Source organism: Rhinolophus sinicus, linkage group LG04, assembly GCF_036562045.2.
Source record: "Rhinolophus sinicus isolate RSC01 linkage group LG04, ASM3656204v1, whole genome shotgun sequence".
Lineage (NCBI taxonomy): Eukaryota > Metazoa > Chordata > Mammalia > Chiroptera > Rhinolophidae > Rhinolophus > Rhinolophus sinicus.
Window position 1 is genome coordinate 21807200 of NC_133754.1, and position 22459 is coordinate 21829658.

The 22459-nt window shown below is 33.6% G+C and overlaps 1 protein-coding gene across 1 annotated transcript in view; it reads right to left on the minus strand.

Annotated features, from left to right (window-relative positions):
* The window catches only part of KLHL1 (kelch like family member 1), a 301848-nt gene that overhangs the window by 17059 nt on the left and 262330 nt on the right, over positions 1–22459 (minus strand). Inside the window, exons 8-9 of the mRNA XM_019751890.2 lie at positions 17902–18064; positions 4817–5029 (exon numbers count right to left, since the gene is read on the minus strand). Coding sequence (XP_019607449.1) covers positions 4817–5029; positions 17902–18064 — 376 coding nt within the window. The remainder of the gene's footprint in view (positions 1–4816; positions 5030–17901; positions 18065–22459) is intronic.

The window sequence follows — 22459 nt, forward strand, 5'->3', positions numbered from 1 at the left end:
AAACAACATTTATTGAATAAGTCACTATAGATGGATGAATGTACTTTTTCTAAGGGATCACACCTCCTGGGTCTAAATTCTGCCAGAACTTACTGCATCATTTGGACATTGATTTTTCTCCCCTAAGATGCTATCACTAGAGTGAGGCTCAGCTACAAAACTAGTTTTTGCAGTTCCATAACCTATTCTAAAGTCCCTGTTCTTGTTCAGATCCCACCTTGTTACCTGCTCTGATTTGAGGTGCCAATGTTCTTTGTGTTTGAGGCAGCCAGAGTCTTCACATTTTTTCATAACTATCACATGACTGTAGTTTAACACCATCATTATATATTACTTTTACATTTCCATAAGAAATCATTGACATACAATAAAATTTGTCTACCCACCTAGCTATCAATTTATAAAACAGCATTGCACACTGTTTCTTAATGATTTGTTTGCCTATAATTATGCTAAAAACTATTCTTTACATTATATGTACAAAATAATTCTACAGAGGTACCATTATCTAACTTGACTTATTGATGATTTACATACAAATAATCAATATATAATATATGTTATAGGAAGTGCAAAAATGCTATTAATCTGACATGTACTATGAGCTCATGTAAGAATCATGATAATGCTGTGTGCTTCTGCATTACTTAAGCTGTTTATAACCACTGCATTCTTATAACTTAAATTAGCTACACATATTTAAATCTAATTTTGCATCATAAATGTATTCCTAGACTACATTATTTATGCCTCTGCTCACAAACAACATTTCAATACATTATACCGTAAAGTTAGATGAGAATATGTGTGTAAAATATCATTTCATTAGTAGCATTTATATAAGATATTCACAGGAAAAGCTGGAGCCTCATCATACTTATCTCCTCTGTCATTTTTCCCAAGAATTTAGCAGTGGAAAATGAGAATGAGCTCTCAGTCTATTAGCAGCATTTTTAAAATAAATGATTTTATGTTGGTGCGTATAAAAGTATGCATCTGTTTATTTGGACTCTGACTACTATCTCACTATAACACCTGTAATTCCTAATTTCACTGGACAAGAGGATGTTGAAGTTAAAGTATGATGAGCTTAATGCCCTCCCTTATGTGTACATACCCATAAATCCACAGTCAATTTCATAGAGTAGCATTATCGTTAAACGTGTTTCTGTATTTTATCCAAGAAGTGGCTTAAGTATGAACAGCACCTATTCACTGAAAGCTATCTCTTGTAATTGACTCTTTTCTAAATTCCAATAATCATATATCCTTAGAAAAATAAAAGATCATAAATAATGAGAGATAACAACTTTCTCCCACTGACTATACCACTTATAAGTATAAAGAATATATATATATTCTTTATATTATACATGTATATTTTTTTTAATATTAAGAGAAAAATTGTCTTGGTATTCAGTGCAATCCGCCAAATATCTTGTTATTTTTCTGGTTACAATTTAGGATACAATTTTCCCATCCTCATGATGTTCCCTGTGGCCATGTGAATGGTTTATCATCAAAGTATGAACAAAAGAGAATTGTATTACTTGCAGGTGTAATCTTGAAAAACCAGAAAATAATTTACTACACTGGCTTTTTCCTTCTGATGTGGAGACCACCAGTGCTCATATTGTAGCTTAAATGTCATTCTGGGCACCAGAGTAATAACATCATGGAGTTATCATGGACATGTAGCATGAGTAAGAAAAAAGCATGATGGCATTAAGTCACTCAGTTTTGAAGTTATTAGTTATAATCGAATTACTTATCCTATCCAGCTGATAAAGCAATTAACCTCAATACCCCCATTCTCACTTCCCTGTATATCAATATGTGTCCTTCCATAGTAAGAAATATCACCATAAGTTTCTCTAACTCTCTAATTCTTACTGCACACAATATAATAGTTGTAAGTGATGCACAGTCTTTAAAGAGAAGGAACTTAGCGATAACCATGCCAGGAAGTGTCTGGGCTGTTGAACCAAACCTGAAGCCCAGAAGCCTTTTCCCTCCAGCTTCTGTGCATTTGGCCATTTACAAAGAGTGAAAGGAGGGCCTACACTTCTTCCTATACTACAATTATAGACAATCTAGTTCTCATAAGTCTGTCTTGCATTAAGAAATGCATTGCATAAAACAAGAAGTCCATAATTCACCTTTGAGAGCTTGAAGGGGATAGTAGCACAAATAAGACAGTATGAAATAGAACAACAAACAAACAAACTATCTTATTTAAAAACAAAGAATTAACAAACATTGATAAATTTAATAAATTACTTAAAGTTGAATTTTAACCAACTTTTCATAAATATATATTAAGGAGAAATTTAAAGATTACTTTAGGATCTTGTAGAAAAAATATAGGGTTTTAAATCATTATTACTTGAAGAAAGAAAGGAGGAAAGGAATGAAGGAGGAAAGAAAGGCAGGAAAAGAAGGAAGGAAAGAAGGAAGGAAGGGAGAGAGGGAGGGAATGAGGGAGGGAGGAAGGGAGGAAGGAAGGAAGGAAAGAAGGAGAGAGAATGAAAGTATGTGTGTGTGAGAGAGAGAGAGAGAGAGACAGAGAGAGACAGAGCGTGCAAAGTACTTCTAGAAATTGAATTTATATTTTTTTAAATTATGCAGTTTTAAAAATCACTTGAATTATCCCTACCATGTTCCAGATATTTCCTAGGTACTGGGAATATAAAATGACAAAGGAGACAGAGTGACCACAGTTCCTTTACAGAGCTTAGAGTCTGGTGATGGAAACAGAAAAAGTATAAGCCAACAAATATAAGAATTTTAAATTGTTGTATGTGTTGTGAAGGAAATTAACACTGTTCCGGCATAGAAAAAAGTACAGTGTATCTACTTTTGATAGTGTGGTCAGGTAAGGCCTTAGCTGAGAGCTGAAGGATGAGAAGATATTAGCAAAAGGATTTTCCAGCGAAAGGGAACACTTTGTTCATAGGTCCTGACACAGAAAAGAGCTGTTTAAAGAACTGAAACAAAGCAAAGATGATAGGGGCAAGGTGATCAATGGTGAGATAAGCAGGTCTGAGAGGGAGAAAAGAGGTCTGTGATAGGCAGGATGCACATATGATGGGCCATGAATGAAGTCTGCTTTTTAGCTTTGGATGCAGTATGAAACCAACTCAAGTTTCATAAAGACCACTCTGGTCACTGTAAGGGAAGAGACGGAGGGGCAGGAATTGGTGAGGGGAAATACATGTTAGAAGATAGTTGTTGTGCTGCAGGGGAGAGGTGATGATGGAGGCTTGGATCAGGCTGGCAGCAATGTAGATTGGGGAGACAGACTAGAGAGACATTTTGGAAAAGGATTCAACAGATTTGGGGGAGTAACTGGCTGTGGGAAGTGGAGAAGTTGACCACTCAAGGGTGACATTCAGGTTTCTGTCCTGAGCAATGGATGGTACCATTTGTTTAAAAGGAAGGCCTAAGTAGAGAAAGTTTGTGGGGACCTGGGGAGGATGAGAATGGAGAGTTCTGTTTTGAACAGTAATGCCTAAAATAAATCCAAGTAGCAATGGGCAAGTGGTTGGTTAGATATGCACGTATGGAGCTCTGAGGAGAGAATTGGAAGCCATTACTACATCGAAGGCACTGAAAGCCATAGAAGGGAGTATAACGAAAGGAGGTCCAGAATTAAGCTCTTCAATATCAACAACCAGTGATCTCAGCTAAGATTAAAAAAGATCCATCAATGAACCATCTATAAAATGGATTTGGGGATGGTTGGAAACGAGGGTGGGAGGGTAGCTGAGAATTCCGTCGCATTACGTCAGCCAAGTGCAAGGCAAGCCTGGACCAGTGTAAGGGAGAACTGATCCTTTTTCTCTTCTCATCAAATACTCTCTCCCGTGGCATTCTCATTTCATCTCCTCATGTCAACTGTTGCCTCTAGGTCTATATTTCAGTCCTGATGCTTCTCCTTGCTTGCTAAACACCACATTTTGGGTGTTCCACCAGTACCTCAAACCAAAAGATTCAGTCAAATCCAGCTCATTTGTTCCATCTTCCTCATTGCCATTTTTATACCCCTACTCCCACTGATGGTGCCAATAAGGAAGTATGAGGTGGAGCTGTCATTGAGTCTGTTCCCTCGTGTTCCTTTCTACTTTCCTTAATGAGTAAGTTCACAAAGCCTGTTGATTACACATCAGTAATATTATTTAATCTGGCTAAGTTTCCATTTCTAAAGTATAGTCACTTTTAAAAGTAAATGCTTTTAATCAAGATTCAGTGTTACTATTTGTTTGTTTGTTTGTTTGTTTGTTTGTTTGAAGAACTTTATTCTCTTCAAATCTTTCTCCCCCAAATTTATCTTTGGACTAAGCTATAGTATGAAAAAAAAAATTAAGACAGTTTGCAGACTGGCAAAGCCATTCAACCTTAGCAGAAGAAGCTACTTTGGTTCTACTTTTATTTTTCATGTTTAGGAATGAATCACTGAAAGCAGAGATAGAAATAGAGAGGGATAGGAAAGGTTAGGGTCATCTACTTCATCTCCTTGTTTGTGCCAGGAAGATTTTTCTTTGTTTATTTGTTTGTTTTGGGGGGATTGTTTGTTTGTTTTAATGTCAAATGCCTGTGAGATGCTGTACAATAAAAGTCTTAGATTACAAGATTTCAATCATTTTTGTAAGGTACTGATTATCTTTCAAGTTGTTGTCTGCATTTTTCTCTGAAGTGCTTTCCACACACACAAAAATAATAATAATAAAATAAAAATAAAAATAAATTCACTTGAATTAGGCACCAGTGTAACTATATTGTGTCTTTTACTATGGCAGTGCCCTTGAGGTCTTACCTTTCTACATAATCTAGTAGCCGGGAACAGTGATTTGAAGCAGGAGCATCATGACCTCCTACTGCATAAAGAAAGCCATCGCATGTGGCCACTCCAACACCCCCTCTTCTTTTACACATCGGAGCACACATGTTCCACTTATTTGTATGAGGATCATAATACTCCATTGAACTCAAACAAGAACTTCCATCACGACCGCCGACTGAATACAACCTAAAAACACAATTGGGAAAACATGATTTAATACTACAGTCTGAATGACAAAGTGTAGAAAAGCAAAAGTCCTTTAAAAAATAAATGTTAATCACTGTATGAGCCTCACTGTATTTGAAATACTTTCTTCACTTGGAAATCTTTGTTAAAGTTACTCTATAAATGATTACATAAGCCTGGAGTTCCCATCATTCTACTATTCAGTATACCAGGTGAAATTAAAACAACTACAATATTCTACATTCTATTATTTCTAGAACGTCAGATCTAACATAATGAAATCATGTTAACATATTATTTTAATAAAAGTTGAGGAATGGTTATTTAAAATATAGAATAAGATGTATTCAACTCTAATATTCTTTGAAAATGATCATAATCAAAAGAAAATTGGTTATCTTACTTGATCAGCATTTGATTTGCATCAGCAAATATATCTTGCCTACTCCTTGGGTTGTGTCCCCACAGTTTAGAACATCAAATAAGTGAAATAATCTAAACAAATATTGTCATAACACCCACTTCCTTAATCTGTGCCTGTACTGTAGCTAATGTGCTACATAGATAAACAAGACTTTACAGGAAAAAGTGTGCAGTGATGTTTGATTGAATATCTCCGAAACTCAGTTCAAAGTCATTTTGCTAATTATTTCATTAGTGAGTCCAAAGTGTTCTCATTATACCCATGAACAAACCAGGAAACAAACCCCGCATTCAATTCTGCAGGGTGAGTAGACGTACCATACAAAAAAAAAAATATATATATATATGTATATATATATATATATATGTTATATATGTCTGTAGAAAGTGCTAAGTGCTGTAGACATAGATAAAGTAAACATACATTACATACTTCTTTGAAAGTATGGAAATGCTGCAGTGGGGTCAGAAGCACAACTGGTAGAAGGGTGTTATGTTTATAATTTTAAATGTATGGTCAGAAAAGGTCTCATTAAGATATGATGATGTTTGCACAAAACTTTGAAGAAGAGGGTAGTGATTGGAGGAAGTTCAGGAATATCTAAGTTGAGAAGATTCGAGGAAGACTGAACAGTTGAGTACAAAGGTCTTGGAACAGTAAGAAAGCCAGAGTGGCCGGAGCAGAAATTGAGGGTAGTATGTCAGATAAGGTGAAAGGTGAGGGTACAGGGTGGACCTCCGACAGGTATTTGTAGACGTTTACCCTGACTGAAACACGAAGCCTTAAGATGATTTTGAGTACAGGAGTGCTATGACTTGCTTATGTTTGAATAAGATTAGATGTTGTGGGATTTTTGTCTTACTAGTGGACATTATGCTTAATATATTGGTAAATAGATTTAAATCTATACTTTTCAGTTTCTAAGTTAATGTACAAGAAGACATTATCACTTAGCATACAAAATAATTCAGATCTCAGATTTACAAATGCATGCTCTAATATCCTTTAATAACTAAAATAATGATGTTTAAACTGATTTCAAATCTGGGAGACATTTTTTTTTTTTTAACTGTTCGTGTTTGTCTTAATGCCTCCATGATGAAATGTTTCTGATTGCCCAAGGGTGCCCTTTATGAATATAATGCCTATTTGCTTGATTACTCACAAGTTGTTTGCTAGCTCTCAAACTTGCAATATGCTGAAATTAGCCAATAAGATAATTTTAAGGGACAAGTATTAGACAATCTAGCTTGCAAGGCACCAGAAGTGAAATATTCACTCAGAAGTCTTTATCTTCCTAAATACTTTATAGACCTGAACTTCATTTATTTCTATGTTTTATTTAAATTGGAGATCTAACTCAAAGGAAGTTCGCATATGCCATAATTTTGAGGTATTATTAAAAGTTAACTACATTTTTGCAGGAATTTTATTTATTGGGTAAATATCTTCACACAAGTGACATAGCATGGTCCCTGAAACACAGTTAATACATAAAAATACCATCCTCCTTTTTCTATTGTTTTGAAAGAATTATTGACTTCAAGCTGCTCTATTTATATACATTACAATGATAAATTACAGTATTGGTATATATATAAACTCAACATTGCTGATAACACATTATTTCTGTGCAATCATATATCATGAATTTTCTCTTTCTGAAATTATTAAAATGTTAACATATAAAAATATATAGCTAAATGTGTATTAAACAGTAGTGATAATTAATATAACACATTGATTACATTATAGAACTCAAATATTGAGCCTATTAGTATTGCTTATTATTTGGAAATTAAAATGTTCCTGCAAAGTTCACAAGTTACAACATTATTGACTTAATTTATACATAAATATATATGTATGTGTATATTACAAACCACTATTCCTTCAGCCTCTCTTCTGTGTCAACCCTCCCCTAATAAAGTTCAGTAACACTAGGGATTATACAAGAAAGAATTTTATATAATGCCTTGATAAACATGACCTAATATTTGCTATTCCTTTTGTAAAATAAATGTTTGATATATGGTAGTTGTTATTTTATAAATTATTTACTAAAGCCTAATCAAGGTTATCAATGGTTTCTTTCATTTGATTAATAATGAAGTTTGTAATTTTAATAATATAATATAAATTATTGATTAGTACCAGGCAGAAACTAGTTGAAAAGACTAAATACTCTGAATTTAGCTCAAGAAACATCTTTGAAAAATAAATTAAATTGTAATGGATCCATTGTTAAAATTAATAAGTGCATTTCAATACTTGAACATGTTTTGAAAATTATGCACTTTACAAATGTATATATTAACCAACAATATCTGTAATCCACTTATTTTGAAAGATAAATTTGCTAAGTGACTAAGAACTAGAATGTAAAAATAAATAGCAATAATAATAACATTACTATAGTTATTATTAAAGTTAAAAAAAATAACCAAGGGATAGAAACAGTATACTCGAAGCAGTTAGAATAGATGCTAAAACGTACTCACAAAACTTCATGGACTATTACCAAAGGTTATCTTCTCAAGTCTCCCTTTACAATCTATTAAATTATTGTTTAGATTGATTTCCTGTTTTGTTTTACTACAGTGACAAATTAGATGTTGATAATCTGAAGAGGAGAGAAGAATCTGATGCTAGAAGTAAATGCACTGACAACATAGGAAGCGACAGCTGACAGTTTCACAGCAAGAAAGGAAATGTGACATTTTAACTTAGAGTTGAAAGATGAGTAGACATTTCTAAGATGAAGAAATAGGGAGAAAGCATTATAAGTAAAAACAAGGGGCATGAAGGGTCATAGCAGGTGATAAATAAAGAGTGGCAGTATGTCATATTGATGGAAGGGGTGGTGGTGAAGGAGGAGAAAGGAGAGATGCAGGTGGCAAGATGAAAATATTAGACTGAGAATGAAAGGGGTTGTATGCTATGCTATAGAGCCGTAGTTTCATTATGAAGTAATGAGAAAATGACAGCAAAATAACACTTTGAAATCACCAGGGTCATAGTTCAATTTGCTGTGAATATTGACCAGTATATCCCTTGCATGCCCCAAATTGGCAGGAGATCAGAAATATTCCTGACTTAAGAAACCTCTTTAGAATTTTGCTGAGAATGACAAGAATCTGAGTCTTTCCTACTATTTTCCTAAATTATGTGTTTATTTAGCTTAAAGATAAGTTTTAGCTAAAGTTTAGGGACCAGGCCTCAGTATTTTGAGACCTAGGTGCCCTGTGCCCATCTAAGTGAGTGCCATATGTTTACTATTTTAGTACCTACAATATATCAGTTGCAGGAAACAAATCCTGTATTAATTAGGATATGAGTTCAAATGTGTGTAAATAGCTTTGCAGGTGTTGAGACCCTGGCTGTTTCCCATTATCATCTGTAGAGTAAAAACCTTTGTCACAAACTGAAGAGTCTAAAATTGTACCCTACTCGTAAGCTAACAAATTAGCCTTCTGCAGTTTCATAGATACTGGAAAAAGACACAAGATTCCCAGGTTGGAGAAAGATGACTTTGCTACTCACAACATAATAGACAGCATGAGCTTCACCTTCACGTTTGTTCTTCTTGCCTTGCCCACCCCCCGCCCCCAAGTCGCACCAGAATGACACAGAGAGATGCAGGCAAATGCTTCAGCAGGCTTTTATTTTTTTACTTTTCCACATCTGAGGAACGCTGAGTATAGTAAAAGCTAATTCTTTAAAAGATACTGCCAAAAAACTATGCCCAACCTATGCTCTGAAGGGAGACACTATTATTCTGATCAAGGAATAAATTTCTCTGCCCCAAAGAAAGACACTGTACCTTCCAAAGCTGTTTGATTTAAAAATATTCTTTAAAAGCAATATGAAAAAAAAAACGTTGCCAGTACTTATTGCTCATAAAATGTGCACTAATGCTAAAACCCCATTGTAGAATTGTCTCCAAACCCCCTTGTCCTGATATCCTAAGGTAGCCCTCGCTATCACAACCACAGTTCAAACAGCAGAATGAAGGAAACATAGAATGAGGAGCACACCCTCTCCCTTTAAGAATTCATCTTTTAAGTTGAACAACTAACTTCACCTGTGCCATTGGCCTGACCTTAGTCACATGGCAATGCCTAATTGATAAAGTGCTGGAAAATGTTGTTCTTATTTTTGGTGACCATTTGCCCACCTAACAACTGGTGTTTATATTATCATATGAAAAGGAGTGAATGAGTATTAGGATACACTTAGCGTTACTGACACAGCACTAGATATTTTCCAGTCCTGTGTGCCATTGTGCATTCTATCCTAGATACCTTTTTACTACAAAAGCTAGGTTATTTCCCACTCATGTATCATCAATCAATTCAGGTGTGTCTCTACCAGAAAGTCTTTCCTGATACCACTTTGTCTTCCTTCCAGAAATTTAACATTATTTACAATCTGTATCCTAGGTAAAATTATTTAACATTTGTTTTATTTTTCCATAGTGCATATTCCAGCAATGGCTCCAGAAAGTGCTTCCAATACCATTATCTAAATATTTGAAGTTCTTGATGATTAGACTTAATATTAACTATAATTTTCACTGATATATTGTTACCAGAAGGTATTTTCAGACATCCCTTCCCTTTCATAATAAAAGTATAAGAAGTGCATAGCATAGTATAAAACCTTTGAAGCAACTCCATAGATCTAGAATGTTGTTGTTGTTTGTTTCCCAGTTGATGGAAAACTCTAGAAACTGATCCCAAGACAAGGCTTGTCTATAGCTTTTACTATCAGGATACCCCAGCATGTGTTCTTCAGTGAACCTTTTCCTGAGAGGTGCTTGTTGAAGAGCCTTAGGGTGCAGTAAGTGGGATGTCAGTAAGCTTACAACAATGTGTGTGACTACTTTTGTTCCTGCTTACTAAGAAACAGTGATACATGGGGCAAACTCAGCCTGAGACTTGTTGACATTATAACATGGCTGGAAAGCAAGGTGGTGGGTTGAAGTTTGGTAGGACACACGTACCTTTATTAGAATGTGCCCATATTTCCTAAAGGAGCCTCCCAATTGTTAAGATGTAAATTATTCTGGGTCAATTAATTACATCCTAAAACATGGTAGAGTTCAACAACCTAAAACCTGAGAGAAACGGTCACTTCCATACTTTATCTCTCCATGTTTTCTTGCCAACTCCCAATCTACACATACTGCAATTCTGCATTTCCTTCCTCTGTTGTTTTCTATTTCCCTTTAATATAATGTAAGCTCTTTGAAGGCAGATTTGATTTTTTTCTTTGATATGTCATCATGGTCAGTACATGCTTATAAATTTGAAACAAAAATTAATGTAGAACTGGCTTTCAGTTCTTGAAAAAGGGTGATTTATGGAACTTGTCAAAAAAGTACTTAAGTTCCATTGAAATAAAATTTTGACAAATGGCAGAGAAAAGTATTAATCATATGTCTTGGGAATACAAAGGAAGGAAAGATTAGTTTTAAATTGGTGAATTAAAAAAGGATTTGTAGAAAGGTACAGATTGCACTAGGCTTTGGATGATGGAAATATTATAAATGATCTTATTTAGGTAAAAGAAAACAATAATGTATTTTAAATATGTCCAGACACTGTTCTCAAATGTAATAAACTGAATTCTGTTAGTACTGATCTTGCTACATGGAACATTATACATCTAAAGAAAGCAGATTGATGAGGCTATCACTCTAGAGAGTCTTCAAATGTCTCCAAAGATCAGATGAAAATCTGAGACGAGAAACCAAGTGGGATAGTCAGAAGTTATTAAGGAAAAAGACGATGGGAAGGAAATCTAGGCAGAGAGATGAGTATGTGAAAAGGTAAAAGAGTGTGATCAAGGCACGTTTAAGGAATCTGATGATTCAGTACCTCTAGGACAGAACGTCTCTGTAAGGTTAGTGCTAAGAGTGAAGACTGGAGAAGGAAAGAGAGGTCTAAATCATAGGCACTATAGTCCAGAGTGAAGAATCTGGCAGTGGCTATGCTCAAATAGGGAACCAAAATGAATTCTGTCATTGCTGTACATTGTAGTACGAAGGCATGGTTTATCCAATAATCCCTTTGAACCATTGGAATGCATTTGAGTCAATCTACTGTTCTGATGTAATTCCCTTGAACAATTATAAATTATTCTCTAACCAGAGTGATCTTTATAAAATTTAAATGTAACCATGCCACCACCTTGTTTTAATCTTTTACAACATCTTTACTTTAGTATATGAGCTGAGGCCTGCTTTTATATCCAGTCTTTTGGGGCCAGTCTTTCTCGTCATGTTCCAGCCAAATAATGTTTCCTCCACTTGTTTGCATTTCAGATTCAGGGACTTGACACCACAGATTCTTCCTTCTCATTGCAGTTTTTCCTCACTTTCTGGAAGTCTGCTAAATCAATCAAGTCCCAGCTTAAATATATATATCCCCCGCCCCCTCAGGAAGTAATTACAAATCTCTTGAGCCTATTATTAGCCCCAAGGAAGACTCAACAAACAAGAAGCTTCTATTTTTTTTTAATGCGTAAATCTAAGATAACACAATTTTAATATCAATTGCTTACCATATAAAAGCTTATAAAATGTGGGGTTCCATCTTTCAGAAAATGAATACTAAAGTTTGAATACAAAAATAGAAGCAAGGACTTGGAAGGTACCAATCAAGTGACAGGTCCTGAGGCTTGAGTTATGCTGGATATTGGGGCATACTGGAGAAAACAACTGACATTGACCCCTGATCTTGTGAAAACTTCAAGCTGTATAAGCTTCAGGCTGCAATTGCTTAAATTGCAACTTGCAGAAATTGCCAGTCCAGTGAATATTGTTTACATGAGATTTTGAAAGAATGAGTAAATTAGGTTTGGATAGTGAATCATGAAAAATACTCAGTTGTTTATATCTGTTTTGTAGATTTTCTAGGGGCCATAGCATACATTTATTAAAATTCAAGCTTATTTATGGATGTTCTTAGGCTGTATTAGTATCTATTTTAAAAGCTAATCTAGGAAATAAAGATAAATAAACCAGAAAGAGCTTTCAGCTACAAAGTAAAGTTTAAAAGAACAAAGCTAAAGCAGAAAGCAAAGAAGGAACAAAAAGAATCTCTAGTGAGGATATTGGAGGAATCTGAGGTTTTATATGACCAACCACCACATCAAAATGTCTGTTCACTGTTTTGTTGCATTTTCTTTATTTATCAAGTAAGCCTGTGGCTGTGCTGGCAGAAGATGACGTATCTACCACATAGCTCAAGCCGTTTGATTAGAAGACTGACCAAAATGTTTCATGAAATTGACAGAATTTTGCTCTTAAATTCATGAGAATACATGCATTCATTTTAAGCCATAAAGCAATTTCTTGTTTTCCCACAACGAATGGTATCATACATAATCTAAACTGAAGAAGGATGTTCACTGGGTTTATAAACCTTAATTGAGAGAATTATTCAACATAATATTCAGAGAAGCAATAGTCAGGTTAGGATGACACATTAGTGAGATGTGAGAATAAAACAAGAGGGATAAAAACACATCAGTAGAGATGAGAAAAAAAATAAACAAGTGTCAAAGGGTGATGCTGAAACAATTTTCTACTATGGGTCTGAAGTGAAATGTCTCTTTCTAGTGATTATGTTTCTCTTTCAGTAAAACAGAAAAAGCAACAACACATTAGTAGAGAGTCATCAAACCACAGAATTTTGAGGGCATTAAATCATACATTTTTTTGGGGGGCGGGGGAATACCCATTGTCGTGTGGGGCGGCTGCGGGGCCTCAGTTCCTGCTCCCCACATAGGAATGCAGGATATGGTGAGGCCAAAAAGGAACACCCATGGAGCCATAGGTAGGGGAGTCATACCACTATAGTCTCACTGGAGTCCGGGTGAGACACACACAGTAGTAGCCACACAATCCGCAGTCCACCATTCACTTCTCTGCCTGCCAACCAACCAAGCAACCAATCAATGCAGCCCCACAGTTACGTCAGTAGCCAATTGGCTAACTGGTTACAGCTGATGGCCAACCAATCACAGTTGATGGTCATTCACTACCAGATCCAGCACCTCCCCACGTGAGGCTGAGAGCCTGGAAACTGCTCTCTGGGACTCTGCCCCTACACCCATATGAGGGATATATTCTTTTGCTTTAAAGATAAAGATTATTTATGTAAATATCAAATAATTATAAAACATTTCCATAGAATAGGATTGAAATTTTGAAAAATCTACTTAATTAAAATGTAACCAATTGCAAGATTAAAAACTTTTAAGTGCTATCACACTCTGATATTTGGGACGAAGAATGGTATCAGAGTAAAACAGGATTTCTTACGATGTTAACTATCTTAACTGGCCAAAAACAAAACAAAACAAAACAAAATACAAGGTCAACAAAAACAACCTGGATAATGATTTTCATGCATAGCCAATTTAAAAGACTCATTACAAGAAATTGGATTGCCAATATAGTTATAACAACATGTGAAAATTTGCAAAACATTGTCTATTAAATATTTTACATATTATTTATTCCATTTATTTCTGATTGAGCTTGGAGAAGATTTATAACAAAACAACCCTATATTAAGATATTTCAAAGGAAAGTATTAGGGAAGGATCACACAAAATTATAATGCTAGATAATTTTCAAAGATCTAGAATAAGGTGAATAACATTACATAAGTAACTTTAATGTAGTGTGTGTATGTGTATGTGTACGTGTGTATATGTATTCTCTAACAGAACAATGTAGCAAATGAATAAGATAATAAAAGGGTGAGCATATTTCTTATCACTATTGAGCAAATTTGCTGTGTCAATGAAATATCTATTTTCTAAAGAATGAAAGGAATGAACCATTAGCATTAATGTAAGTGGTAAGAAAAAAATCAGCAATAAACTAATGGACTGTTACTTCTACATAAATATTAGAAAAAAATAAACAAGCAATAAAAGTCTCATGTTTTTGCCTATAGGAATTATAGAAATTAACATCCAAGAGAATATTTGCCCTGTTATTGTAAGTTTTACTATCCATGAATATACCGGGGATGCCAAAAATAATGTATACAAGGGGACACTTTGGTCAATGTTGCTCAAGCAGTAGTTCACCATAATCAGAAGTGTCTGGACACTGATAGTAGCCATTTTGAACACCTCTTGTAATTACAGAAGTTAAACGTGACTTGTATTCATCTTTTGTTATCAAGTATATATTGAGTATTACAATTTTAAGAGTTTTTCCTTTCTTAAAATGTGTACACATTTTTGACACCCCTGGTGTGTGTGTGTGTGTGTATGTGTGTATCCATATACATACACACAGACACACACACACACACACACACACACACACATACCAGGGGTGTCAAAAATGTATACACATTTTAAGAAAGAAAAAACTATTAAAGAAAAACTATTAAATATATATATATATATATATATATATATATATATATATATATATATATATCAAGTAAAATGACAATACTAAGACAAAAATTGCATTCTCTATGATTGCTATAAGAGGTATAACATAATTTTTAAAATGTATTAAGAGAGGAGTGGGGAATGGTATGTACCTAATTAACATAGAAACAATTCCAAGAAATTTCTTTTAGAAAACTTGTTGAAGAGATCAAATGGAAAGTTGGTAATAAGTTTCAATTCCCTCTTTTGACAGATCTTAGTATAATTAGGAAGCTATTGGAAGAACAACCCTAACCACTTTTTGTACAGCACTCCATCACTATGGAATCAATAGGGTGCATATAATTTGAACACCTTTTCACTCATACACAATGGTTTTCCACAGCACCAGTGGTAGTAAAATTCTGGATTTTTCTTAACTGTAGCCAAAAGGAAATAGCAGGAATATGCACAGATATTATTTAATATTGAAATTAGTACTAGTAGAAAGTTTGGTAGTTAAAACTATGCTGAAGAAAAGTAGCATTATCAGATACAAAAGTGAAACTAAATTGACAGGTAGCAATTTTCTTTGGCTTTCTATGATTCTGCTCCACCTGTCTTTTCTCATCTAATAGATTTTTGAATTGATAATGGATATTGATACTAAACTTCTAACAAAATATTTGAGAGTAGGGTTTTGAGAACTATTGAAGAGTGAGAACAATTAAGACACTTAAATTGTTGCGGAAAAAGCAGTGAGGACCGAGAAACACAAGACGCGCTCCCAGAGGGCAAGGAGAACTGAGCTTTATTACACTAGTGGGCTCAGTGGGATTTTTCCCAAAGAACTGAGCACTGACTGGGGTCAGGCGCTTTATTTTATATGTTCAGGCCTCCGGGTTGGGGGGGAAATCTGGCCGGGGTGCCAGGGTGATCCGTCCCTAGCAGCTGTGATCCCTCAACTTTGTTTTGACAGGGAGGCCTCTAACTATGGTGCCTGTAGGAGTCATCTCTGATAAGGTATGGGAGGGGGGGGGCAGAGCTCTTAGGGGGAGCTTGCAGGAAAAACCGTCCCAACAAAATGTTCTGTGACAGGACAAATCACATAGGTACATAGGAAAACAAAACAAAGCACAATAAAGCATGGGTAACAGCCTTTCCTTAACATAAGAACATCTTTATTATTCAAGCAAAGAAAGTGTATACTTTACAACTTGTGCTATTTGGGAGAAATAAGTAAACTGTGCTCTCAAAAACATTAAGAAAATACACATTTGGTGATACAAGAGATTTTAAAGATAAGACGGTGACACACTCAATTGAAAAAAGATGCATATGAAGTAGACAGGAAAGTGAGGAGTCAAATAAGGATATTATGTAAGGAAAATTAAAATGCAAACATTTAAGTCTGTATTGCAAATAATGAAGTACATAAACAAAATGTCAATGATTGAATCTATGATATAGAAGAAAACGTTTCTCAGTTTAAGTGGAAAAGAAATAAACTTACTGGGGAGAAAAGGTATAAAAGTACTTATAGAAAAGGTTTAAATTAAAATAATTAGAGACTTTCTACATTTATGGTTTTTAGTTTTTGTTTGTTTTGTGTATGGTAGATTACTGCATAGTCTTTAAAATTAGAATATCCAAGAGTTTTTAATGCCATGGACATGTTTATTTAGAATTTAAGTGAGAGGAATACTTTCTTTTTTTTTAATGCTGTGCTATAATAATAACTTTGTAAACACACACATGTATGTAGAAAAAATCGTTTAGATTGTCAAAGATTATTAGGAGTAACTAAATTGGACAGGGCGATTCATTCAACATTTACTCACTAGATATAGTGAATGTGTATTTTTCTCAGGGATATAAAAATGAACAATGCAGACAGAATCTCGACATTTATTGAACACATGAAAAGAGACAAAAAATAACGTATGTAATTTCAAGAATAAGTAGTTTGAGATAGCGTGCAGGGTGGTCTATTTTAAATATGATGGATCATAAATAACTCTGTGTGAATAATGAGAAAGATCCAGGTGGGAATAGCCTCTCTGACAAAGAAAAGAGCACATTCAAAGGGATTGAATTGGTCAAGCTTGCTATATCGATACACATAGATAAAAGGGCAATTTGGCTGACTTCTAGAGAAAAGATGAAGAGTAGGCAGGGACAATATTCACTAGGTCCCTTTCAGTAAGATCTGCATTGTATTCTAATTGCAAAAAGAAGTGCTTGAAGAGGACTGACATTATTTTCATTTGTAAAAGAATTGTTCTGGCTACTTTAGCAAATGGCCTTCAGAGGAAAGAGAAGTACAGAGAACAACAATTACTAGCTTTTGCAGTTTCCCACTCCAGAGGAGGTGTTATTAACTTTGTTTAGGGTAGGGGTTCTCATGGAAATTAGGGGTAGTATATTTTACCATTCCCAAAGAATATTAGGCAATGTCTGGAGACGTTTTGGTTGTCAAATTGGAGTGAGAGTGGAGCTGGCATCTACAGGATAGAAGCTCATAATGCTGCCAAACCCCCTACAATGCACAAGAATGAGAGCCTCACCGTCAACAAAGAATTATCTGGCCCAAAATATCCACAGTATTAAGGGTGAAAATTCCTGATTGAGGGTGAATGGAATGAAAGTGGTAAAGTGGACAGACTGGTATAATCATGCAAAATACATATTGAGCACAACACTTCTAGTAGCTTTTTGAAGGCTCCTTAAACTATTTTAACAGAATATAAATTTGCAGATCTTTAGTCAACATAATTCTCATGAAATATATTTTGTACTTCTTTAACTAGGAATGAATGTGAAGTTTTGATTTCTGTTTTACATGGAGAGACACCCAGAAATATACGCAGTCTCGATTTGTCAATTACCCATGAAAACTTAAAAAAAAAAAAAAAAAAAAAATCAAAAATTGAAGTTATTTAAAAAGATTTTTATCAAACCAACCTACTAAAAGTTATTTTAAAAAGAATCTTTACTCAAAAACTTATTTTTTCAGATAAAAGATGTAAAATCTACTTACTTGCCATTCAGTGCTGCTACACCAACTGTGCTTCGGGCAATTGACATACTGGCCACAAAAGTCCATTGCTGACTTTGGGGATCCCACCTCTCCACTGTATTCAGATAGCTCCAGCCATCATGGCCTCCCACGGCATAAATAGGGCCCTCAAGTACTGTCACACCTAAAACATGGGAAAAATGAAAACTGAATGGATTTATTTCACAGTGATATTTTAAAAATCAAATGGGTAGCAAAAACCATGTTGCTATTTACAATAAGCTGTAGCTATTAAGAAACAAATGCAATGAGGTAGAAACTATTTACCAAAATTGAATGATTTCATTAAAGTGAGAAAAAAAAATAATTTAGAACCAAAAATAAATATAACCCAGACGCTTTATAAAAGAAAACAGATTTCCTTATTTATGCCTATGTGAAGAAGCAAATTCTAAAAATAAGAGATTGTACATCTTGTGCCTCTACTGTGAAGATTATTTCTCTATTACCATTTAAAGTATCACTTTAAGTGACGTTGCATTAAGCACTGCAATATGAATTTGAACAAAACAAAATATCTATGTCTATTTTATTATGAATTTCTTCCATTAACTTTTTTTTTATTTTTAATAAAAAATGTGCAATAGTATATTATATACATTTTGTTTCTCTTACTTTATTTTAATGTTATGTGTATACACATTTAGGAAATGATTCTTTTTCTGAATTTTTTTTTTTTTTTAAGTTATGAAATATTTATTTTTCTCTATTCAGTAATGCTTCTCACCTTAAAGGTCTAATTTGTCAATTAATAAAATTACATTAAGATTGTTTTTGTTCCAGTATGCTGACCTTGGACTTAAGTCGTTATTTAATCCATCTACATTTAATGTAATGACTGATTATCTTTAGATAAAATTTTAATGTTTTTCCTACATAGTCCTTCTATTCATTTTTCATTTTCTTCAATATTGCACTTTTTGCTGTTGTTATTTATTTAGATAATTTTATTTTTCTTTTACCTCATGTTTCAGCTTATTGTAGAGATAACACAAATGAATCAGTTTGTCAAATAAGTAGTCAAATTATCAAATAAGGCTCACATGAATGAGTGATAGCATGCATGATCAAGATTTACTAATAATTTCAAGGATACAAGAGATCCTGAGACCTAGGCAAAACAGTAGATGTCTAGACTTCCTCTCAGGCAGTTCTTCTCTTTCCCGAGTCTTGGTCCCTCTTGTGTGGTTGGTCCTCCATGGAAACACTGAATTCTAATCTTTGCCTCGGTAACTCAGAAACTGTAATGGACCCTGGTTATCAGATTTTGCTTTCATCCTTTGACACTGTGATACACATAAGCCTGGAGAAAGCAGAAGTAAACATTGAGTTTATTTCACTACTCTTCCCTTTGACCTCTGGCTTCTCCAGTGCAAGCTGTTTTGGTTTCTCTCTGATGCCTTCACAAATTTGATGTATGTATTTCATTCAGCTTTCATAGTTATACATGATGTAAATAGGAAGCTTCCTCAGATACTAGATTCTCCTTCAAGGCTAGAAGTTAAATTTGTATACAAATTCTAAGTTTATTTTTAGTGTAAAAGTTTAATGAATAATGCAATCAACTGTATTAATCTATCATTAATGCTTTGACTTTGGTTTATATATGTGTATTTAAGATTTTTCTCTACATTGGTCAGTTTCTTCTCTCTATATTGCAATTTCCTTATCACTAAAACAAGAATAATTATAGTAATGATCTCATGGTGGTGTGGTGAGGATTATACGAATTAATGTATGTAAAGCACTTCGAATAGAATCTGATATGTTACAGTCACTCAATTTTTGTAAGCTATTATAATTGCTATTATAATCTTCATGTTCAAGTCTCAGGGAGGATATAAAAAGGAAATTCATAGAAGAGGATATATGAATATCTTATAAGCATATAAAAATGCATGATGTAAATGGTAATCAGAATAATCAGGCTATAAAAATAAAACTTCTTTGACAGGAAGGTTTTGACAATAATACTTTAAAATATATATTTTTTAAATATAAAAGTATTTCAAAATCATTTTAAGAATACTGGGAACTGAGAATTCTTATGTAACAATTATAACTTAGGAACATCACTTTGAAGTTGAATTTAACATTGGTTACTGAAAACATGATCAAGCTTTTACAAAAACTTGAAATATATTATAATTAAACACTGTACTTATTACAAAAAGCAAAACACAACAATTGAATTATAAGAACAAGTAAATATCGATTACAATAAATTAAGAAAACATCTATATAAACCATTAACCTTTTGACACAGGTATCTATTCAGTTGTTGCAAAAAAATTAGAAAGTTTTCAATATTTCCTGCTGAAGATAAAATAGAACCTACATTCTAATGGAGAATATAGATAATAAGCACATAAAATTGTTGAAATATATCATATATTCTTATTCTTTAATTAGCTAAAGTATTATGAGCAAGAATCTCAGGGCTGGAGGCAGGAAAAATGTCAGAAGAATGTTGTAATCAGCAGCTCTGGTTTTGAAAAATATTTAATTACCTGGGCTCAAATTCCAATCCAATTTTACCAACTGTGTGATGTTGGAAAAAATCTTAAATTCCTTATATCTCATCCTCATTCTTAAAGAGTGCCTATCTCATATTTATTGAAACTTAACTATGAAAGTTATATAACAGTGCTTGACAGATAATAAAGTCTTAATAATTTTTAATTATTATATAAATGTAACGGTCAATATGATCTCTCTTAGGAAGAGTCATTAAAGCTGAAATTTTAAGAACTACAATCAGGATGAAAGAGTAATTGTAAGATATGTCAGCACTCCCAAAACTTAAATTCTTCTCCCAAACATCTCTACTTATAACTAAATAGTTGAGTAAGTACTATATTCTGAGGATTGTTTAACAATCCAAATTTGGAAAATAGTCAAGTTTCCCTTGAAAATATTCATACCTATGCTTATGGATTATAAAGAAATATATTCTTGCTGAGTAACATGAGATTTCAGAACTCTGGATGACTTATAATGCGATTTGCATATTTCTTGCAGCTGTGATAATTCCCTTGCAGAAGGGTCTCATTAAGTAGTGTGAATAATTGGACCAGAATAATTTCCAAATCAGAATGATACTTCCATTTCTTCCTTATCTTTACTAAAAATATATTTACAGATGGAGTAAAACAAGGTTAACCATTTAAAATGTTTTCTGCACTTTATTCAGCAACACTATTAAACCTGCATCAAAAAATCATCCAATGAAAACAGTAGAAATATCTAAAGTCATTTTTCTGTGTCTCTAGATTAATTGCATGCTTACTTCTGATAAAAATTTTTCAAATGTCTTTTTGATATTTAGTTACCAAAATGTTTGTTTTCCAATACACATAATCATTTGTATATTTTAAATTATAACTCTTACCCATATTATTTCCCCTGAGAATTCTGCAGTAAAATATCTATTAGAATTTTTCTGTATAATATCTCTTCAAGATAACTCAGTGAAATTAATAAACCATCCTTATTAATTTAGGTATTACCTATTTTAGGTAAAATAACAAAAGTTAAAGTTCAGCACTTCCCGTATGGGTTTTATTTGCTAAGGATATTTTTCATATAATCCTACAGAATATCTCCACCCTATACCTACTGAATCAGAATCTGCATTTTAAGATCCTCAAGGAATCATATGCACATTAAAGAAGTACCAGTGGTCTCCAAAGTGGAGGACCTCCACCCCAGAGGGTGCATAATGCAATCACTTGGATATGCAAATAACATACTAGAAATTATATTTCCTTATGATTTAATGTCTATCTTTGCATGTTTAATATGATTATAATTTTAAATAATTAATACCTTATATAATTTATGAAAAACCTATTGGAGTGAATAATTAATACATTTATAATTTATGAATAATCTGTCAGAGTCAAAATCAGTTTACCACTAGGCATAGTCATACAAAAATGTTGGAGATTATTTCTTAGATAGTCTCTTGCTTAGCTATCAAATTAGTACATACTAATTTCAGGTAAGATAATGAGTGTTTGATTCAAAATTAAAATTATTTTGTAATTAGAGTCCAAACCTTTCTACAGTATTTTTAAAAGGCTAAACACTTATATTTTATTTCTATAATATCCATGTAGCAGTGATTGATAATTGGCACCTACCCTGTTTTCTCCTTATCCAATCATACCGTGTTTCCCTGAAAATAAGATCTAGCCAGACAATCAGCTCGAATGCATCTTTTAGAGCAAAAATTAGTATAAGACCCGGTCTTATTTTACTTATAAGACCTTGTAGTAAAATAAGACCAGGTCTTTTCTAACATAATATAGTATAAGATCGGGCCTTATATTAATCTTTGCTCCAAAAGACACATTAGAGCTGATTGTCAGGCTAGGTCTTATTTTCGGGGAAACATGGTAATAGAGCCACTAATTTTTAGGTGGGCACACAGCCACTCAGGAAAAAAAAAAAGATATAACTTTGACCCTTTGCAGCTAGATGCAGGAATTTGACTGACGCAGAGGCATGCTCCAGA